The sequence below is a fragment of the Lepidochelys kempii genome, chromosome 21 (assembly GCF_965140265.1).
Source record: "Lepidochelys kempii isolate rLepKem1 chromosome 21, rLepKem1.hap2, whole genome shotgun sequence".
Taxonomy (NCBI): domain Eukaryota; kingdom Metazoa; phylum Chordata; order Testudines; family Cheloniidae; genus Lepidochelys; species Lepidochelys kempii.
The window spans coordinates 9,806,799-9,828,064 of NC_133276.1; the positions used below are offsets into that span (position 1 = coordinate 9,806,799).

A 21,266-nucleotide genomic window follows, 5' to 3' on the forward strand; every position below is an offset into this window, starting at 1 on the left:
TAGTCATTCCCTTAGCTGCTGTAAATCAGCGTAGCTCCATTGAAGTGTTGTGTTTCCATAGGGTAATTAAACTATCACTGTAAAATAAGACATGCAACACATACATTAATTGAACTATAGCCACTTGCATCTCATTTTTGGATCCCACCCCAATGAAGATGGAAATGGAAAAGCCCATCATTCAACAATGCTGCTATTGTGCATGACAGAGCAGTTTCTAGTGCGATCAGCCGGTTGGCTGCTGATGTTCCACTAGAGTAGGAATAATGCAGAGCACTGGCTCATGCTTCCTTCATGACTACGCTGGAAAGTACTCTGTCAACAATTTTTAGCTGCCAGTGTTTCCTTCCCAGGGACAGGGTGCAAAAAGATCACTATTCAGAGTAATCTGCTACTTGATGGATTTCGGTATAACCCAGATCATACCTAGGCCTGGGTCTGTCAAATTCCTAGCCCATTTTACAGATTAGGATGCTGGTGAAATTAAATATTTCATCTAAAAAATTAATGGCCCAGTTCATGAGAGCCCTGGCTTCACTGGCACAGAAGCTATAAAACCTCTATAACTGGCCATGGAGAATTTCCCTGTGTAGGCATATAGCTGGCATAATGGCACTATGTGACTCTCCCAGCAGCTTCCCATGTAGGGGTTGTTTTGGGGACATTGCTGGAGAAAAGGAGCATGCAGTGAGCATGCCATCAGAGCTGGGCAGCTGGAGAGCGGCGCCTGCTGGCCAGGAGCCCAGCTCTGAAGGCAGCAGCACAGAAATACGGGTGGCAATACAATGACCCCCCCACTAAAATAACCTTGCGGCACCCCCTCCGCAACTCCCTTTTGGGACAGGACTCCCACTTTGAGAAACACCGGTCTCCCTCATGATATATGTATAGTATAGGATAAAAGCACACAAAAGACCAGGTTTCATGGGGGGAGACCAGATTTCATGGTCTGTGATGCATTTTTCATGGCTGTGAATTTGCTAGGGCCCTGTTCATCAGCCAGTTTAAATCCTCAGCTAGTGTGCACAGAAACAGCTCCATTGACTTCTACAAAGATATGCCGATTTATACCAGCTGAGGACCTGGTCCTGTGCATTTGGGATTTTTACATTTCTTTCCCTGCTGTTAGTTTTTCTTTCTCTCTTTGACACCCTCCGCCTTTCTGCCAGAGAAAGGATCTTGGGCAAGTCAGAACAAGGTACTGTTTACAAAGCAGCCTTTGTCAGTGAATTCGACTCACAGCCGGTATGAGCCAGAGACAGGGGGCGTAGACAGCATTTTTTATTTGGGGGGAGGTTAGTTAAAAATAATAAAATAATAGCTTATGAATATCGCTTTAATGAGCAGTTTTGTGCAATCACTAAATGTGTCCTTGTTTTAAAAAGTGTGCTAAATAAGCTTCCTTTCCAAACTCAATGTTTCCTTTGTTTATTAATGCAATCCTTAAATTGTTTTAGAGGCCTAAAGCCCCACTAAGTGCCCAGCTGTCAATGTCATGAACAAGAGGCCTTTACAGGAAAAAGCAAAGCCGTTCTGCGTGTTTTTGCTGGGCCCACAGCACACCCACCCAATTGGTCCATTCAGAGAGAATATTTCCCCCTCGTGTTTTATGGCAGCATTTGCAAACCCAGCCTCCTACATTGTACCTTTGAGTGCGCTACATGTAAACAAGCCTTTGTACTAGCCTCCAGCGTTTGGGACGGGCACTAAGCAAGTCAATGTTAATTAAAGGAAGCACCAGCACTTTAAGGTATTGCGGTGAGTAATCTTATGAGTTGCATCACGGGAGAGGAACAAAGGGAGGGTGGAAAGCTAGAGCCTGATAGAGTCTGATAGAATCACTGCTAAATACTTAGCCCATCAGCATTGCTGTTTGTGATTTGCAGGGGCAGTGGCCCTGGGACGGCCAGAAAAGATCTCCCTGGTGCTAGTCTGGGACCTATTGGACTCTCCCCAGCTCTCCGGCTCAGAGGCCCTCATCAGTCCTGTTGTTTACTGCAGGCCCCATGGGACCCAGATTGTTCCGGAAACCCTGCTTGCTGGTGTTCAAGCACTGTTCAGGGAACGCGACCCAGGCCCGGGCTTGCACCAGTAACACTGACCTCCTCAGCAGCAAGACCTGGCATCCCGTCTGAGTCAGAGAAGGGATGAGGGCAGAGACCACGAGTGATGAATGCCGGATACACCTCTCTCACTTCAGGTCAGTGCTTTTCTTCTGCTTTCCCAAATGTCTGCTTTGCATCACCATACTTAGCATCCCAACCAGCTTTCCGATCTGTGGGACCAGTTAGGAAGCAGTGTTATCTAGAGATTAGAGCAGGAGATTGGAACCTCAGGACACCTGGATTCTAGTCTCAACTTTCTCACTGACTCGTGGTGTGAGCTAGGGCAAGTCATTTCCAGCAGCATTTTCCAGGAGGGTGTCTAAAATCAGGCACTTAAATCCATATTCAGAGAGTTGAATTAGTGGCCTGACTTTCAGAGGTACTAAGTACCCAGAGACCCCATTGGCTTCAATGGCTCAGCCCCGTTAGAAATGAGGCTGTTTATCCAGCTGTTTAACTGGCCTTGTACCTCAGTGTAACTCTATATAATGAGTATTGTGGTGCTTGGTGCTTTCCTGAGACACACTTCAGAGCAATAAGAAAGTCTCCCTCATGTGCTGGTCTGTAAGGAATCTCACTGCAGGGCCCGGAACCTGCTGGGGCAGAAAGCAGCTGCTCCTTGTGGGCTGGAAGGCCAGGAGGAGATGCGATCCCTATGGGGATCATAACACTAACCTGCCTCACTCATGCCGTGGGAGGCTGGGCTGTGAGATGCTTTGAGATTCCCAGCTGGAAGACGCGTGTTTCTGTTCATAATACTGGAGTTAGTGCCGTTTCATTGGCATGTCCAAGAGCCGCATTTGGTTCTTATAACTCTTTACCAAAGCCCTGAGTTATCCCGTCCCCCTTTGATTTCAGCTTTCCACACTTTGGCCCTGATTCTGCAATGCAAATCGGGAATAACTCCAGTGAGATTCATGGTGTAAATCCTGAGTGAGAACAGCATCCGAGTCCTTTAGTGCAGGGTTAGTATCCACGCGGAATGCACCAGTGCCCTGATTGAGCACAACTTCGGTCACCCTACAGCATTGGGCAGATATTGCAAACAGTGTTCTGTGACTCTTCCTCCCAGTTCTTATACACACTTGCTTTGCCCGGGTTCACGCCTGTCTTGTGTTCACTTCCCTCAAATAGTCTAACGAACAAGTTGACTGTCCATGAACAGAGCAAATTTCAAGCAACTATTGGGCAATTCCCAGAGAGGGGATTGTGAATTTGTAAAATACAAGTGTAACACACCCTGCCATAATGTAGTGCTGTCTCCTTTCATAGAGGTTTATGAGCCCATTACTGGGTTTGTGCTAACAGAGTTGGATCTTTTCGCTCAGGCAGGACAGGCTCATGCTTTTAGACCCAGACCTCCAAGGTTCAATCCCAATCCAGGGGCATCGGGTCACATTACACAGGTATGCACCTTGACTGTCTGATACAAAGAGTATCAAAGAATCAAATCCAATCAAAGAAGAGGAAGATACCATGTGACCCATGTAGCTATTCAAAATGTTCTAAATTTTAAATGCTTCCAAGAAGCCACCTGCAAATCAGCAACACAGCAAGAAATAGTCAAGGACACTGTTCAGAGAACGTTAGATAAAACATTAGATAAAACGTTGTCTGCTTACAGATGATTCATGAGGAGGAAAAGCAAAACTGGTCTAATAAATAATCTGTTAAGAAGTATTCTTCCAGTTTTATCACTAATGCACTGTTGCTATAGGGTACATTAGGGATTTTTATTGTGAATCATTGAGTAATGCAATATTCCTATTTCTGCTGAGAGATCAAAGTCCATGTATCTCAGTGCTCCCGGTTCCCAGGGGATCATAGGTATCAGGAAAGAAGTGAGATTGGTGAATCCATTGCTGTGCATGAGAGAGGGAGCAGGTACTAGATATTACACTGACATTACACTGAATCTCAGCCAAAATGCTGAGGTTTTTCCAGGCAGGTGACAAAACTACAAGTGTCAAGCAAAGAAAACTCATCTGTGACTTGAGAAGTTGTATTTATTTTATTGCTGTTAAATAAAATTATGATGACAATAAAAATCAGTGCAGCATTCTTGGCTCATGCCAGTTCTTGTTTCACTTCCCGGTAACTAACCAGAAAAGCCCACAGACTTTGACCTGTGACAGTGCCTAGATATGAATGACTGGGGGCTGAGAAGAGTGCATTGCCAAATGTCATGCCCAGGGAGTATCTTTCCATGCAGCTCAGTGGGTCTTTGGAACAACCAGAGAAGGGACAATTGTGAGAAAATTCTGACCATGATTTACATGGAGCCTGGTGCTGGCTAAGAAAGGACTTTGAGAGCCAGGTCCTCAGCTGGTGTAAATCAGTGTAGCCCTACTGAAGTCAATGGAGTTGCATGGGTTTACACCAATTGAGGATCTGACCTCGAGAGCATAGTGAGTGCTGTGTGGATCCCCATGCACAATCAGTCGTGCTCAGAGTCACGCACCTCACTGTCAAGTCTCAGTGCTTTGATTCAAGGAACCTAGGGACCAAACAGGGCCTTTACTAGTGGAAGTCATGCTAGGCATCATGCTGAACCAGTGTCATTTTAGAGCTTGACTGTAACCACTTTGCCCATTGCAGGCTGGAAAAACATGGATGACAGCAGCTGCCAGTCCATTCCTCACCTCCACATCGGGCACGGAAAATGCCCGTTTCGCTCCTTTTGTTTCTGGAGGAAGCAGGTAGCCTCCGGTCTGCAGCAGTTTGCCTGACTCTGTGGTTTCTGTCAGTGTAATTGTTCTTGGCCATTTCTCATTCAGAGCAGCCCGTGGAATTAAAAAGTCTCTTTGAAGGGTGTCACCTAGTGGTTAAACCAGGGGGCGCTGGAAAACCAGACTCCTGGGTTCACTTCTGGGCTCTATTATTATTTATTATTTGTATTGCTGGAGTGCTCAGAGACCCTAGTAACACACCAGAACACCATTGTGCCAGGCATTGCACAGTAGAACCCAGAGTTACGAACCCCTTGGGAATGGAGGTTGTTTGCAACTCTGAACTGTTCATAACTCTGAACAAAACGTTCTGGTTGTTCTTTCAGAAGTTTACCTGAACATTGACTTAACACAGGTTTGAAACTTTACTGTGCAGAAGAAAAATGCTGCTTTTAACCTTCATAATTTAAATGAAAGAAGCACAGAAACAGTTTCCTTACCTTGTCAAATCTTTTTTTAAACTTCCCCTTTATTTTTTTAGTAATTTACATTTAACACAGTACTTACTGTATTTGCTTTTTATTTTTTTTGTCTTTGCTGCTGCCTGATTGTGTACTTTCGATTCCAAATGAGGTGTGTGGTTGAGTGGTCAGTTCGTAACTCTGAGGTTCTACTGTATAAACACAGAACAAAAAGACAGTCCCTGCCCCAGGGGTCTAGGAACATTATCTAATGGGTATAGCAAGGGACTATGAGTCAGAGGACTGGTTTTATTCCCATCTCTCTCATGGACTCCTTTTGTGACTTTGGGCAAATCACATCTCTTCTCTGTGCCTCAGTTTCACCCGCTTCAGAATGGGTGCAATAAGTACCACTTCCCAGGGGGTTGCCAGGGCTAACGAATGAATGGCTGCAGGATGAAAGGCATTTCAGAAGGGCAAAGTATTTAATATTTGCTAAGCAAGGGAAAAAAGAAACAGGCTCAGGTTTCTTTTCTTTATTATGACGAACGTTAACTGTTTAGTTGGGGTTTTATTGAGATCATCGTTTTTTCTGAACTGCTGTTTTGACTTGTTTATTTTCTTTCCATTTGAGCCAATCAGAATGAAGAATGGACAGCACTGACCAATGAAGTCATTGTTACAAGGCACAGATAGTGTGAGTTCTAGACTTCTGTCTAAATAGCTACTCTTCCTGCTCAACCCAGCTACCGACCTAATCTAGCTAGTGAACCTAGCTACCTACTTCACCTGTTTACCCATCTCTTCTGTCTACCTGCCTGTGTACATACACCAGCACCTGCCTGTACAAAGTCTACTGAACCTAGCTACCTGTCTAATCTGTTTAACCTAATTTAATCTAGCTACCTAGCTACTCTGTCTACATGCCTGTTTACACACCCCCAACTAATCCCTGCCTTCCTACCCACTTAACCTATCTACCTACTTAATGTACTTCCCTGTCTATCTTTATACCTAATTATCTCTTTACTTCCCTCATTAATACTGTTTACCTACTTACTCTGTCTACATACTCTATCTAGCTAATCTACCTACCTAATCTATTCTGGGCATTTATAATGTGCCCATCACCGTAGAACCTGGGCAGCAATATCTGTATGTGCCAATCTGTGTTATACCTGAAGCACTAAGCTGCCCCATGCTGAGGAGGAGACGGTTTTCACTGTCCAGCATGCACCAGCCTGCGGTTATTTCTCTGTGCTTATGAGCGTTAAGCTTCAGTGTTTTCTTTCACACAGCCCATCTGACCTGCTGAGACCCAAAGATGCCATTTCCAGTGAGAGATGGGTCTGAGTAGCAGTAGTTCAGATCTGTTCCAAACAGCCTCAAAACTCAGGGCAGCTCAGATCCAGAGGTTTTGTTCGGCCCATGATAGAGCTAAGAAACTAGTCACAATGCCCAGATCTGGATTCAGACTTGCCCAGCATTCCTGGTTCTTGGATCTTGAATTCTGGCCCACGTCAGTGTCTGTTTAAATTAGTCAAAAAAGAATCTTTAAAATGATGTGGCCTTTTATTTCTGTTGGTAACTTAATTCAGCTCAAGAGAAGAAGCCCAAGCTAGTGTTATAAGCAGGAGGCAGTATGGATTACAGAGACAGTTGACTTTTTTATTAGGGCCATTTATCTTTTGTAAAATTTAACCTTCCCCTGAACAAAGAAAGTGAGCGGTGGCAGGGTAGCATGTGTATATTAAACTTGTCAGCTAAGTCAGTCGTTCAGAATGAGATCGCATGACCAGGAATACATTGTAACCTCACTTGGGTTTCACTGTGATGGCTCTGAAGTGCCAGTCTGGCAGCTCTGCAATAAAGGTATTTATAGAAGATGGGAGCAGGGGCTGGGGGATATTGTAACCGTGAGGTTTCTGAAGGCTGTTAGCACTGGGAGGAGCCTGAGCTCCACTTCTCTGCACCAGCAATTGTTAAATGGCGCCCAGAGCCCCCTGATTCCCAGGGATTCATGCCATGCTCCACTGGCGGAGGGGATTGGCTTTCCCACCGGCTGCACCGCCTCACACTCTATTTCTTCAGCAGCATGCAGTCTTTATCGCCTACTTTTATTACAGGGGTTCCAGAGGTAGGATCCCTAAATCCAGGCCCCTGTAACATGTTTCAATGGGAGTTGGAGTGAACAGGCTTTGGTGCTACAGTGATGGGTGCTATAGAAAACTCAGAGACAGAGAGATACCCTTGCAATGTCCAGGGGATGGGGAGGTATTGAGCAGCTCTGATTCACAGCTAACCTGGCGAGAGGATGGTGGCCTTTGTTTTATATTCAGGCTAGGCAGTTGCATCTAACTTCAGTGCCCAAAGCTGCGAGTTTTACGCTTCAGTCGTGCCCACCATACCCAGGCGTAGTGCCAACTAAGGCCAGCTTTAAATCTGGGGACCGTATTAATTGTATGCTCTCCCCACTAAACACATGAGTGTGTGTGTGGGGTGGGGGATGTACAAAAGACTGAACAATCCTGCCCCTGGAGTAGAGAAACAATCCCACTAGCCATGCAGAACTTCGTGAAGGGTTGGTAGCAGCGCTCAGTGCAGGTGTGGGAGGAATGTCCTCCAGTTGGCACAGGGGAACAGCATTAGCTGTAGAGGCCCAGATCCTCAGCTGGTGTAAATCAGTGTCTCTCTTTTGAAGGCAGTGGAGCTATGCCGATTTACACCACTTGAAAATCTGGCCCTGTATGTAAGCGCAGGATGAGAGCGAGGAGGAAGTCGTTTCTGGCACAAGGGCAGGCTGCATTCACGATCACTCCTGGCCCTGCATCAGGAGCCACAAGTCTGAACTTCCATGCACCCTCATTCCCAGCCCTGACTCAGCAACGCGATATTACCAGCTGGGTACAAAGTCCTCCCATAGGCTGCTTTCGCTGACTCAGTCGCCACTCCGAAGCTGTTAGCGCTCTGGGGCTGATTTTGATCATAGCCCCATCAGCGTAAGGCCACTGGCTGCAACGTATTGGCACTGGTGTGCACGAAGCAGACACAGGCTCTCTGCCATTGCACCAATAATCTCAGAGCCAGGATGTGAGCCAGCCCTGGGAAGGCTGTTCCCCAGGGCACGCATGCACAGTTCAGCGAAATGACTCTTACTCTGCCCTGTCTCTCTCATTTTCCCCCTTGCTTCAGGGCCTGGAGACGAAGTATGTGGAAATCTTGCGATTCCAGGCCCCAGGGAGCGGCTTTCCGGAGACCAGAATCTCTTCCACCCCTCACTGTAACAGGCAAGTATGGGGTCTGCTGAAGAGAGGTGATTTGTACCTTACTTCTAGCGGCTGCTGGGCTGGGAGCAGTCTCCTTCTACCGAAAGCACTTCTGCCCCATTCCTTACAGCAACTCTAACTGGGGGAGGCAGGAACCGTGGTAGTCATGAGTTTCCCGTCCTAGCCTGTATCCCCCACTGGGTGACATAGGCTGGGACTGGCATATCTGAAGGCACATACCAGCCAAAATTCTAAGGACCCGTGAACTCAGATCAGGAGACTTGAACTCCGTAGCCGCCTGGAAATCACTGGTGCAGAAACAGATCCATATCGATGGGGCTGGGAAGCAGTATCCTCCGTCTCAGAGGCGATGGTCCACCTCAGTATTGCCTGGCCCACAATGGGCGCAAGTAGTGGGTTCTGTGAATGGTCCACCTCAAAGGGACGTGGTGGCTTCTATGACCCAGACAAGCCAGAAAGCTAAAGCTAAAGCAGTGCCAGTGATGGGCTGGGGTGTAGAAGAGTCAGTTCACTGAGCTAGCACCAGGCCTTCAGCTTCAGTGATCCCACCTGGCTGGGTGACGCTGAAAGAGCTGTGTGTTTTCTCCCTTCCAAAATCCCCCGCGAGCTCTTTGAGCAGCTACAGGTGCTGCTGGACCCAAATAGCATCAGTGAGAACAGCTGGTGCAAGCTGGCATCCAGGCTGGGCATGTGCAGAATGAAAATCAGATAACTTGCAAGACTCATCTCAGGTTAAAGGAGCAGGATGGGATGGGGGAGAGAGGAGACCAGGTAGGATCAGGTCTCAGTGAGGGCAAGTACAGTACAGTACTACTGCGTTTGTGTTAAACAGAAGGCAAAGGCCCTGTATTTGGATGCTGTTCTGTAGCAGGTTCATAATAAAAGGAGAGGTAGGGAAGGGGGCAGAACTAAACAGCAGGAGCCCAGAGATCTGGATTTGATATTCAAGAAAAATAATGGGGAAGACTGTGTATAGTATATAGTTAAAGTACCTTATAAGTGCTAAGTACCATAATTACAGCCCCCTGTGGCCTGTTCCATCCTACCTCCCATCACTCAGCTCCACCATGTAACCCCTCTCTTTCCACCATCATTTCACGCCTATCAGCTACTGGTAGATATTATTGCCAACCAGGCTAGCTCTTCACCAGGAAGCCAGTGGCAGCTCTGGGTTTTGTATGTGTCAGAAATGTCCCTGTGTGGCCTGCCGCCGATAACACTGGCCACTTGGAATGATCCCCCTTCGTGTTCCTCTGTCATTGGTTTTCACCAGCAATTTCCCTTGTTGATTGTCTTGAGTCAGCAAGGTGTGGTCCTCTCAGAGATAAGATCCTCATCCTCCCAGCCAGTAGAGCCGAGGGGGTGATGACACAGCACATACTTATGCAGCTGTCCTTGGCCAGGCAGAGGGGGTATCCTTGGGGGCCAGAGGGGATAGTGCACCAGATCTCAGCCAGATGGGAGACTGGGCCCGGAGGATATCTCCTTCTGTCTCATTCTAGGCTTCAGTAATTACTGGAATCCAGAGTTCGCTTGGGACTGAGCACCTGCAGCTCCCGTTGAAGCCAAGGGTAGCTGTGGGTGCTCAGCACCGTCGAACATCAGGCCCTATGTAACAAGTCTGGGAACAAGAGAGCCCGTGTGATGTTCTGGACAGGCAGGCAGAGCCTGAGAGGCTGCCCTTACCGTGAGATGATGGAATTGCACTTTGGCTCCTTCACGCTGCATTGCTGGGGTTCTGGTGGCACAGAGTCCAGCTGAAAGGCCATTCGGGGCAAGCGACCAAGGTGGGAGGGGCACCTACCTGAGCATACTCTGGCATCTGGGCCCCGCACTTATAGGGCTCTGTGGGCTAGTCTTGCTGAGGGAACCAGAAGCTCCATGCTCCTGGAGCGAGAGGGGAATTCAAGGGCTAATTCAGGAGTAATGCCACGGTGAGTGCTCAGCAGCTCTGAGAACCTAGTCGAGATTGCGCATCCAAAACTGGAAGAATATGGAATCATTGGCCACTGTTAGAAAAGGTGGCTGTGTGCGCCAGGACCACTAAATGATCACTCTATGTGGTCTATTTGCCCCCTCCCCAGGCCAGCTTGGGGGGATTTCACCTTCCTCTGCAGCGTGTGGGTCACTTGCCAGGATTGGCTGGGTCTCTCTCCATCATTTCCTTGCCATTGCAGTGCCTTGAGCACTGGTGCATCTCAGTCCTTCCTGTTTTCTGCCTGTGGCACAGAACAGCCCAGTCTCCTGGGGGCTGTAGTACTTTGGTCTCACATCTGTGGGTGGGTTTAGTGTGCGGGTGCTGGGTGATATTGGTGGCCTGTGATGTGCAGGAGGTCAGACGAGATGTTCTGGTGCTCCCTTCTGGCCTTAAGCTCTACGGATTTCAGTAAACACTTTTTCCGGACAACAGGCAGAGTGGTGAAGACACCGACTGGAATAGCTACTGCTTCAAGCTAAGTGGAAAGTTAATGATGAAATCTGCTTTTCCCAGCAAAAGCTGTGGCGGAGAGTTTCCAGGCAGTCCTAGAGAACTTAAATGCGGTTTTATTTAATGAATGTGTCTAAATCCCCTTTGAAAATCTCAGGCCACGTTTTGTCCTGAGCAGGCGTCGCATCTGTTTCCTGTGATTATTCACAGACTAGTTCAGAGTCCCAGCTAACTTGGGCAGCTAGGATTCTGCTTGGAAAGTCAGCATGTGAAATAACACTAGCCAGAAACCTGGACTATGAACTGACGGATCCTCGGCCTGATTCTCAGAAAACAAGTGAAGAGATGCACCAGAGAAACAGGATTTTGCAAGGATCTGAGGTTAATAATTATTCCCACAGTGGACCAGCCTGTTGGCTTCCCCACCTTTCATCTGTTTTTCTGTCAGTCTTGTGGAAGACTGGTTATACTCTTGAGGTCAGCCAGCTGACTGGAGGCTGTGGGGAGAGAGGCTAGACTTATCGCTCCAGTGCCCTGAGTGGTTACCCTTCTGACTGGAGGTTCCCTTGTGGTGGGAGAGGAATTTGATCTCCCCTGATCAGCTCCAATGCTCGTTGACAATGGGAGGTTTGCCACGGACTGCAAATGGGTGTTGGATCAAGCCCCGTGTTCCCATTTGCTGCTGGGCTACGCAAACACACAACCACTGGCCTCCCCACTCGGACCGTTGTATAGAAAGAATGACATCCTTGGTCAAGTTGCCATGGGAGAAAAGTTTTGGCTCAGAAATGAATCTCTCTCCCGTTTAATTGTGATTTGAACAGTTCGCACTTGTATAGCGCTCAGAGCGCTTTGCAAGGGCAGGAGAGATTTATTTATCCCCATTTTATAAATGGGGAAATGGAGTCACTATGGGGATGTGGATGTGACCTGCCCAAGGATAGAGGGAGTCATTGGTAGAGCTGGGAATGGAACTCAGGTTGCTTGAGTCCCAGTCCTGCACTAGCCACTGTCTCCATTTGAGCCTTGTAGTTCCCCACCGTCTCCCCGATTCTGCTTGGTCCAAATGCAGTCGTGTGGAAAGCCTGGATGTTCTGACTGGTCTTCCTTTCGGCAGGTATTTTGCATGCCAGCAAAGCCCAGCGGCTGCCATCTTAGAGGTCTTTGAGGAGCAGAACGGGAACCTGAGGGATCTCTACATCATCATGGTGGCCATGGGCAGGTCAGACTGCGCCTTGGTCATTGAAGGTTTCCTGAATGGAAAAAGCAGAGGGCACTGTTGCACGCTGGCCACCAGTGCCCCTAGCCAGGCAGGCATAGACAGACCTTGGAACATGAATGGCAAGAGCACAGGCAGCCCACAGCCTGGTCCCCTAGGACAAGGATCCTGCCGTCGAGAGCTTACGAAAGGAGAACGTTTAAGCTGCAGTGGCTGGTGCTCCCCAATCTGCACTGGCTTTCCCCTCCACTTGAATTCTGGAGGCAGGCTGCATAGATGCTAAGGAGGACTCTGGAATGAGCTGGAAGAATCTCACCCCTGCACCATTGCGAGCAACAGGAGCACAGAGAGCCCTGCAACTCTCTCCCTGTTGGCTAGACTCAGCTTCTCCATGCACGGACACTTGTGCCCAGTTACAGCCTGTGGTCACTCCCCACCCATCCTGGTTTTTCCCTGACATCTGGGAAGCCTCTTGTGCTCTCTCCCGGCCATGTGGTTAGTAGGCAAGCTTGAGGGGGACATTTCTGAGGCTCGCCAGTGAAGCAAAGTGTCTAAGGGAGGGCACCAGACTCGTGCTTCCAGGCAGCAGAAGGGGGAGCAGGGTACATAGAGAGCAATCTCTGTCTGTCAAGGGGAGGGACGTCGTCGTTCTGCTTAAAGGTGAAGAACTGCAGCAGCTCTTGTGTTTGGGGGACAGCGTGAGACCAAGCATCCTCTGAGCTGGGACCCCTCTTCCTCGCTGGGTATGCATCCCCCTTGTGGGCTAGCTCTGCTCCTGTTAATGGAAACAGGAATGCTCCTCCCAGCTTGCCCAAGGCAGTCCCTTAATTTGACAGCACTGCCCCATTGGGGGTGGCTCGTGACATTGTAACTGCTACCGCTCAGTAGCATCAAGTATGCAGCCTTTGGGTTTTTTTGGAAAGCTGGTACTTTGTGCAAGGGTCTCTCCCTCAGTGAGCAAATGGGCTTGCTGTGGAGTGAAGGAGATGGCATCCTAGCCCATGCAGCAAGTGTAGGGAATAGACAGGGTCTGGCTCTAGTAAACACGACGTTCTAGACCCCTAACTGCAGGTTGCCCATGTCCAGTCCACAAGCTGCAACCGCCTTGCTCAACCAGGCATCCTTAGGCCCTCATAGGCTTGGCTAGGCCAGCGCACCCCTGGGGAGGGAGAGAGAATCATTATCTCCCATCTACAGCTAGAATGTGTGGGAGAGTAGGGACCTGAACCCGAGTTGCAGGCTAACACCCGAACCACAAGGGCATCCCTCCTCCCACTCTGAGTTGGCAAGAGCTGCGGAAGTGGACTAGAACTCCTCCAAGAAAGCCTCACTATACATATGGATGTATGAGACGTGTGCGCTCACACCAATATAAGGGAGACCTGTAAGTGCACATAACTTTTATTTTGGAAAAAAAACCAAACTTTTTTTAAAGACTATTTGCAAGGAAATGGTTTTCCAGGAAAACAACCCAATGTGTTCGACACCTCTTGCCCCTGAGCTGTTATTAAAGATGGTTTACATACATGGGGGGGATCAAAAGGGGATTACCCATGTCTTCTTCAGGGGTACAACCACCACCATGCTGAGGGAAGATACTGCAAGCTCCTCGTCATTTGAGGCGGCATGATGTGTGTCTTACTGCTCCCCATGTACTGTATCCCCTTATCCCCTCACTGGAGGTCCCCTGCTACCCAGTCATATTGGGGCAGTCAGGAATCACTGGAGGGCTCAGAGGAAGTGATCTGTGGAACAACAGGCTTTCCAGAAACCATTAATAAAGCAAAACAGAGTCAGTAATAGCTACAGTATGGCTTTCAAGTATACATGTAACCCCTCCCCCCATCCCACACCCACAGAGTTTCACAGAGGGCCGCCACCAGTCTTGATTGTCAAGGGACAAGTCCCCCTCTAGGACAGTGTTGAGCCCTTCCACGCTCTGCAAGCCAGACTGGCAGGACATTACGAGCTTCTTCCTGAAATCCGCCTGTCACTGCACTTTCCCCCATTCTCGGCCGTCTGGAATTGGGGATGTGGCTGCAAGGAATGGGTGAGTCAGACGTGATCTGTAGCTCGAGCTAATGCCCTTGAACTCCTGACTCTCTTCACACATCACATCAAATGCTCTGATTTAGATTTCACATCTCCCCGCTCTTCTATTTTTGTTTCTACTCTAAACAAGAGTTCTTGGGCCAGATGGCTAGCGCCACTCCGCTCCCTTAAGACCCTTCCTCGGGAGTCCCCAGCAGCCAGAGAGCCAGCCCTTGCCACAAGAGGCACATCAGGGACAGGAAAGGGAAGTGAGGCAAGCATGGTAGCTCTGACAATCCCCAGCTGATGTACGGTCTCTATGGGGACCAGAGCCAGCTGGCACAGTCTGGGAGGGATGGGGGAGCTGCTCTAAACTGCTCTGGGACCAAGGCAGAGAATCAGGGAGCTATAACTGGCTTCCTGCCAGCCACCTATCTGCTGCCACTGAGATTTACAGCTTACGCTGGGCACTGTGATGGCTGGACATTCAGCAGGAAGGGGTGACAGATGGGAACCCTGTGGGCATGCCGTACTAAGGAGTCCATTAGAGGCATGCGGGGAGGGCAGATTACTAGGCACAGCTCCCTGGGAGAACCAACCCCTGCCTAATCCCCAACAGTCAGTAAAACCTCATGGTCACTGGTACCAACGGTTGGGGCTAGAGCTGAAGCTGGGCAGGAAGGATTGTTCCTCAACCACAGTCGATCTCCTGCTCAAATGGCTTTTCCCCTCTTTAGCTGGCTGCCAGTTCAGCACCTGATCAACACCCAGCAATCTGTATTAATCCCTCCCCTCCCACGCCCATGTAAGAACTAGATCACTGCCCAACATTCCTCTTCCAGCACCCACCTGTCTCCTCCTCTCCTCCTGAGCCCCTCACTCGGGTCCAGAATTCTGTCTGTCCCCACTGTGGGGACGAGCATGCCGTACTAGGTGTTGCTTTTGTAGTGGTTTGGCCACAAGTTAGTATCCCATGGCGAGGAGCATTACAGTAGGACTCTGCAGGGAAACCCCTGCTGTTCAGTGCAACAAACACCCACATTTTCTGACCAGGAGCAAGGAGGAGTTACGGAGGCAGGCTGTTAGCCTCCAGCGTACACTCAGACAGTCAACTTCATCACCACCCATCACCGGCATCTTTACACGCTGGCTGCTTTCACCACAGGTTTGTGGGTTGGGATTATTGCAAGGACTGTAACCAAGTTCCCCCTTCATAGGGTTTTCATTTCCTTAGAGCAAGGAGGGTTCCTTTCAAGGAAAGAAAAGAAAAAAAAAAAGACGGGGGGAAAGGGATTGGTGGCATTGTTTAACCCAGAGATTGAAATGCTCTGTGCACAGCACAGGCAGCCAGGGGTGTCATTTGCTATAGGGTAAGGGGGGCAGTTCCCTCCCCTCCCCCAGATTTTTCATAGGTCTGTATGCCCCACCCCATCCCCCAATCCTCTCAACTTCACAGGCTATAATATAATCACATATAATGGTCTATATGCTGACACAACTTTGTTCCACTGCCTGCCTCCCCTGCCCCAGCCATTTTTCTGAAATAACACCCCTGCAGACAGCCCAGCTGCAAGCTTCCCTTGCTGAGACAGCTAATGAGGGCCAGTGGTGGCGGAGGTTAAGGTAGACACCTGTCCACAGCTCTCTGGACTGAGTTCACCCACTTGTTCTACAGTTTTTTGGTCCTCTCTCTTCTGCGCTGGTGTCGAACCTGCAGGGCCAAGGAGAAAAGGCTATCCTGGCCCATTCCCAACCCTGTCCCCCAAAGCATCCAGTGCCTCCCTGACCAGCAGCCCAATTAACAACAGATGAAAATGACATTCTTATTTCAAAGCAGCTCCCAATGAGTGCTGGGTTTAGCAGATGAAACATGGGGCCAACTGGACCAATGTAAGATACTGTTAAAAATCACACAGCAGTTTTCCCCACTGGATTCTCTCCCTGTTCCAAGGTAGGTTCCAAATAAACTTAAACGTAAGATATCCCTTCTCTGCTCCTCTCCTCAATGCCTTTGGTAGCTGGCTAGTTATACAACAGTGCCAGCCAGAGACTGAATACAGTACTGCAGATCAATCATTCATTTAGCAGCTCCTTGCCCTATTTGTCTCATCTCCCAGTTCAAACCTGCCTTCTGTCCACTTAGAAATTAGTGCTAGCAACAGGGATGATTGTCTAGTAAGGTTACGGGGGTAACAAACAAATGCCCCGAGACAGTCCTTGCAGTGGGTTGAGTTTGACGGGGCCCAGTTGAATATTTTTGGAGGTGGCAGAGAATAAAAGTGGTAAAAAAAGCAAAGGTTCAAGTTTTAAAGGTTCCCTTCTTGGGTCCCGTATGACTGACTCCACTGGGACTTGATCACTTACCATAAAGCATCTTATTTTAAAAAATATCTATTAGCCTTAAATCTGGTACCTGGGAAATTGGTTGAAACAAAAAACAGATAACTCACACATCTGGCAGATTCACAGATCGCAAGGGCAGAAGGGACCACTATGGTCATCTCGTCTGACCTCCTAGATAGCCCTAGCCATATAATTTCTCCAAAATAATTTCTAGAGCAGATATTCTAGAAAAAAAAACATCTAATCATGATTTAAAATGGTCACTGATGGAGAATCCAGCATGGCTCTTGGTAAACTGTTCCGGATCAAGATGATAAAGTCTAACCAGCATGGTTCTTACAAAGGAAAATCATGTCTCACTAACCTACTAGATTGCTTGGAACTTATCAACAGAACCAGTTGACATAATTTATTTAGATTTTCCAAAGGCCTCTGACAAGGTCCTGCACAAGAGGCTATAATTAGTCACGAAGAATCATTGGCTTGGGTCAAAAAGATTAACAGCAGAGTGCCTCAGGGTGCTGTGCTAGGGCTGGAGTTCAGTGTCCTCTGGAAGAGAGGGTGAGCACTGCCGTAACAACATTTGCAGATAATACCCAGTTATTTAGGTTAGGCGAGACCAGAGAGAACACTGAGGAATTCCAGAGGGACCTAATCAAGCCCGATGAATTGGCAGCATGATGGGAAGTGATGCTTAGTGTTGATCAATGCAAAGTAATGCACACTGAAGGGAGGGGAGGGGGGAGAAAGAGCTACTTATACAGCTTACAGGGTTCCAAATTAACTGTATCAACTCAGGAGAAGGGCCTGGATGTCAGGGCTCAGTGAGACCTTCACTCAATGTGCAGCTGGTGAAAAATGGCGAACAAGATGGCAGGGTGTATAAGGAATCGGATGCAGCATGCTATGGAACATATTCTGTCTTTAAAAATCTGTGGTTTGCAGATACTGTGTAGTACGTGGCACCCCATTTTCAAAAGGATATTGCATAACAAGAGGGTGGGGACAGGGTCCAGAGTGACCTAGATAAATTGGAGGATTTGGCCAAAAGAAATCTGATGAGGTTCAACAAGGAAAGAGTCCAGCGGAGGGCAACAAAAATGATTGGGGCTGGAGCACATGACTTACGATGAGAGGCTGAGGGAACTGGGCTTGTTTAGTCTGCAGAAGAAACAGTGAGGGGGGAATTGAGAGCAGCCTTCAACTACCTGAAAGGGAGTTCCAAAGAGGATGGAGCTCAGCTGTTCTCAGTGGTGGCAGATGACAGAACAAGGAGCAATGGTCTCAAGTTGCAGTTGGAGAGGTCTAAGTTGAATATTAGGAAACACTATCTCACCAGGAGGGTGGTGAAGCACTGGAATGGGTTACGTAGGGAGGTGGTGGAATCTCCATCCTTAGAGGTTTTTAAGGCGTGGCTTGACAAAACCCTGGCTGAGATGATTTAGTTGGTGCTGGTCCTGCTTTGAGCAGGGGTTGGACTAGATGACCTCCTGAGGTCTCTTCCAACCCTGATCTTCTATGATTCTATAGGAGGAGGTTCAGAGACAGGTGAAGAAAATGGTCAAGGGCCTGGAAGAACACTCATATGACGGGACGTTTGCTACCATTTTACCTTAGAAAGGAAAAGAATAAGAGAGGACAAGTATATAAAATAATGAATGGTCTAGAGAAGGGGAGCTAATGTTCTCCTTTCTTGGAACAAATAAAAGCTGTGTCATTCTAAACTGATAAAAGGAAATACTGTTTCTATATAAAGTATAATTAGATAGAGGAACCAATGCAGATGTTGCTGATGATTAGCATTTACCAGGATTCAAAGAGGGCGTGGGAATTTAGATTGATAACAGGAACAGCCAGAGTTATCACAGTTAATGCTAACACAAATTTCAGAAGGGATATTAAACCTCATGCTTCAGAGTTAAAGCCAATCTCTTAACTATTAGGGATTAGAATGAGGCCTTCATGGGGGCAGATTACCCCACATTTTCCTACGGCGGGCTTCTTTCACTTTCCTCTGAAGCACGTCTGAGCCAGGTTACCAGACTAGACAAGGGTCTGATGCACTCTGGCAATCCCTACGAGATCCACCACTGCAACTGCCTAGAAGAGTAATCACAGCATCCCTTTACCAGCCATCCCAGCTGCCTCCTCCCGTCCTACTTCAGCAAGCTGTGCACCGCAACCAGCAAAGGTTCACGACACAGGTAAGAACGGAAAAATCCCTGAGAACGCTTGAGATACTTTTAGTCTTATTGCTGCTGCTTCTTCTATCCAGTCTCCAGGATAAACTTAAGTAGCCTTGGCCCCAGCTACAGTAGCCTTTAGACAGAAGCCAGCTTCAGGGCACTGAAGCCATGTATGAGCTGAGACCTGGCTCTCCCACTCTCCTGCTCCCTCCCCACTGGCTGGCCGAACAGCGCTAGAAACAGGGTTAGCAGGAATTGGGTCTGAACCCAGTCTGAGGCTCAGGTGGACACAGCCTAAATCCAGTCACAGTTTGCAAGCTTTACACAGTAACCTGAAGTGGGAAGCACAGATGGACCCAAGCCTCAAGGCTCAGAGCCAGATTTAGAAACTCCTGCACTCACCGCACAAAAGCTCAGGGGATTTCAGAGCGTGGACTCTGCTTTGCCACCACTCTGAATAACAGCCGACAGGGAGCGGTTTACATCTCCAATCATGCACAGAGATACAGGAGTCAGGTGAGAGGGGCCCCGCCAGACGGATTCTCCATAAAAAAGTTTATGTTTGGATGAAGACCATCGTCTGCTGTGCCTGTAAGCCAAACACCACAGACTTGGGATGGTGCATCGCAACCCAGGACATTCACTCCTGATTTACCCCAGGATTTTTAACCTGACTGTATTTTAGTGTTTGAAAACAAGCCGTTCCTTTATACATCTGCTGCCACCCTGAAGTTCAGGCTTCTGCATTCCCCTAGGAAGGGCTGGCAACCAGGACAAGTAGCACAGTCCTAGGATGCTGCTCTGTTTAGGTGTCTGTGATGTTCCTGGGTGGGGGGAAAAAGCACATCTCCAAATTCAGATCCTGACAGGATCAGTCTGTCATTTTGTCTGGGGGGCAACTGGATTTCTAGTCATGACTGTCACATGCCAAACAGTGTATTTGTTTAGAGGTGGACAGGGATGCTTTTTAAAAGCAACTGGGAAAGCTAAGAATCTGGGGCTTGGCATGCTGGGAGCAAGAGAAGGTAAGAGCAAAACCTCCCTGGACTCTCCAGCACTGGCTGACCCCCTCCAATGACTTACAAGCAGAGACTGTAACGGCTGTGGCTGTAATCCTGTTATGTGAAGGCCGGCGAGATCTGGGCTGAGATCCATTAGAGGATGTTCCATGCCTTTCCTTGGGAGGGCTCTTGAGAATGCCACTGAGTGGATGCGGGAGACACGTGCATTACCCAAACAACATGTTTGTTCCTCTAATGGGGCTTCTACGGTCTCTGTACACTGCAGAAGCCTGTAACCCTCACCCATCGCTGCATGCTGGGAACGTCATTGCACTGATGTTCCTGACTGAAGCATTCAACCTCTGGATGAGATCATCAATCCCGCCCCACACCCCAAAGCCCCCCATTAATGCCTCTCTGTGTAGTTCTTGGCAGTCTCCCCACAGATGGCAGTCTCTCCGTGGATGGTGCTGTCTCAGAAGAGGAGTCGTCATATCCAAACTGCTCTCCCTTGTTTGTTCCCTGAGCCCCTCTCTCTCAGGAGATGTCTTTATGACGGAGTGGACTATTGAGAGAGAGTTTGGCCGGATCACCGGCCTCGGCCTCCACTCCAGTCATGGGCTGAAGAAGCGTCGTACCACCAAATGACCCAGCAGGACCACGACCAACACCCCCATCATGTACAACACGTAAACGTTATCCAACTCCAGTGCTGCCACCTAGCAGGAGAGAGAAGTGGCAGGTGAAAGACACAACAACAGGATGATCCAATTGCACTTGTGTTGCTGGCATGCCTGGCACTCAGACATCACCTGGGTTACTTTTTGCACAAACTTGGCAGCATTGGATTCATTCAAATATGCTCGTGCTCCGCCCTGCAACTGAATAAACCAGATTCTGATCTGATTTACACCATAGTAAATCCACAGTAACTTCAGATCATTATCAGTGAATAAGCTTTTACATCCCCCAGCCAGCTCTAGGGTACACACAGTAGGCATGCCTGCCGAAGCTAAGGGGTCCAATCAGCCCTTTACTTTCAGTGCAGCAGTTTCGATATAAGAACGGCCAGATTGGGTCAGACCAATGGTCCCTTTAGCCCAGTATCCTGTCTTCCGACAGTGGCCAATGCCAGATGCTTCAGAAGGACTGAACAGAACAGGCAGGGATCCATCCCGTCATCCTTTCCCAGCTTCTGGCAATCAGCGCTAGGGACATCCAGGGCATGGGGTTGCATCCCTGACCATTTTGGCTAATAGCCATCGATGGACCTATCCTCTATGAACTTATCTAATTCTTTTTTGAGCCCCACTATAGTTTTGGCCTTCACAACATCCCCCTGGCAAGGAGTTCCACAGGTTGACTGTGCATGGCGTGAAGAAGTACTTCCTTTTGATTGTGTTAAAACTGCTGCCTCCTAATTTCATTTCCCCCTTCTCGTAACACAAGAATTAGATTCTCTGTTTCTTGTGTTACGAGAAGGGGTAAATAACACATCCCTATTCACTTTCTCCACACCATCCATGGATTTTACAG

At 48.4% G+C, this 21,266-nt stretch overlaps 2 protein-coding genes across 4 annotated transcripts in view; one reads left to right on the forward strand and one right to left on the reverse strand.

The window, feature by feature from the left end:
- The first annotated feature begins 609 nt into the window (after positions 1-609).
- On the forward strand, positions 610-14,033 carry UNC5CL (unc-5 family C-terminal like). Its single transcript, XM_073320413.1, is given in 10 exon segments — positions 610-643; positions 1,887-2,017; positions 2,019-2,200; positions 2,964-3,013; positions 4,704-4,814; positions 5,870-5,930; positions 8,319-8,325; positions 8,428-8,524; positions 9,119-9,227; positions 12,065-14,033. Coding segments are annotated over 10 exon segments (1,170 nt in total). The 3' UTR covers positions 12,453-14,033.
- BAK1 (BCL2 antagonist/killer 1) overlaps positions 13,555-21,266 on the reverse strand; it is a 35,376-nt gene continuing 27,664 nt past the window's right edge. For 2 of the 3 annotated variants that reach the window (XM_073320300.1, XM_073320298.1), the window contains exon 6: positions 13,555-20,449. In XM_073320300.1, the coding sequence (XP_073176401.1) occupies positions 20,345-20,449 (105 nt within the window). In that variant the 3' untranslated portion in view covers positions 13,555-20,344. The remainder of the gene's footprint in view (positions 20,450-21,266) is intronic. The other variant, XR_012155856.1, reaches the window with a different exon arrangement.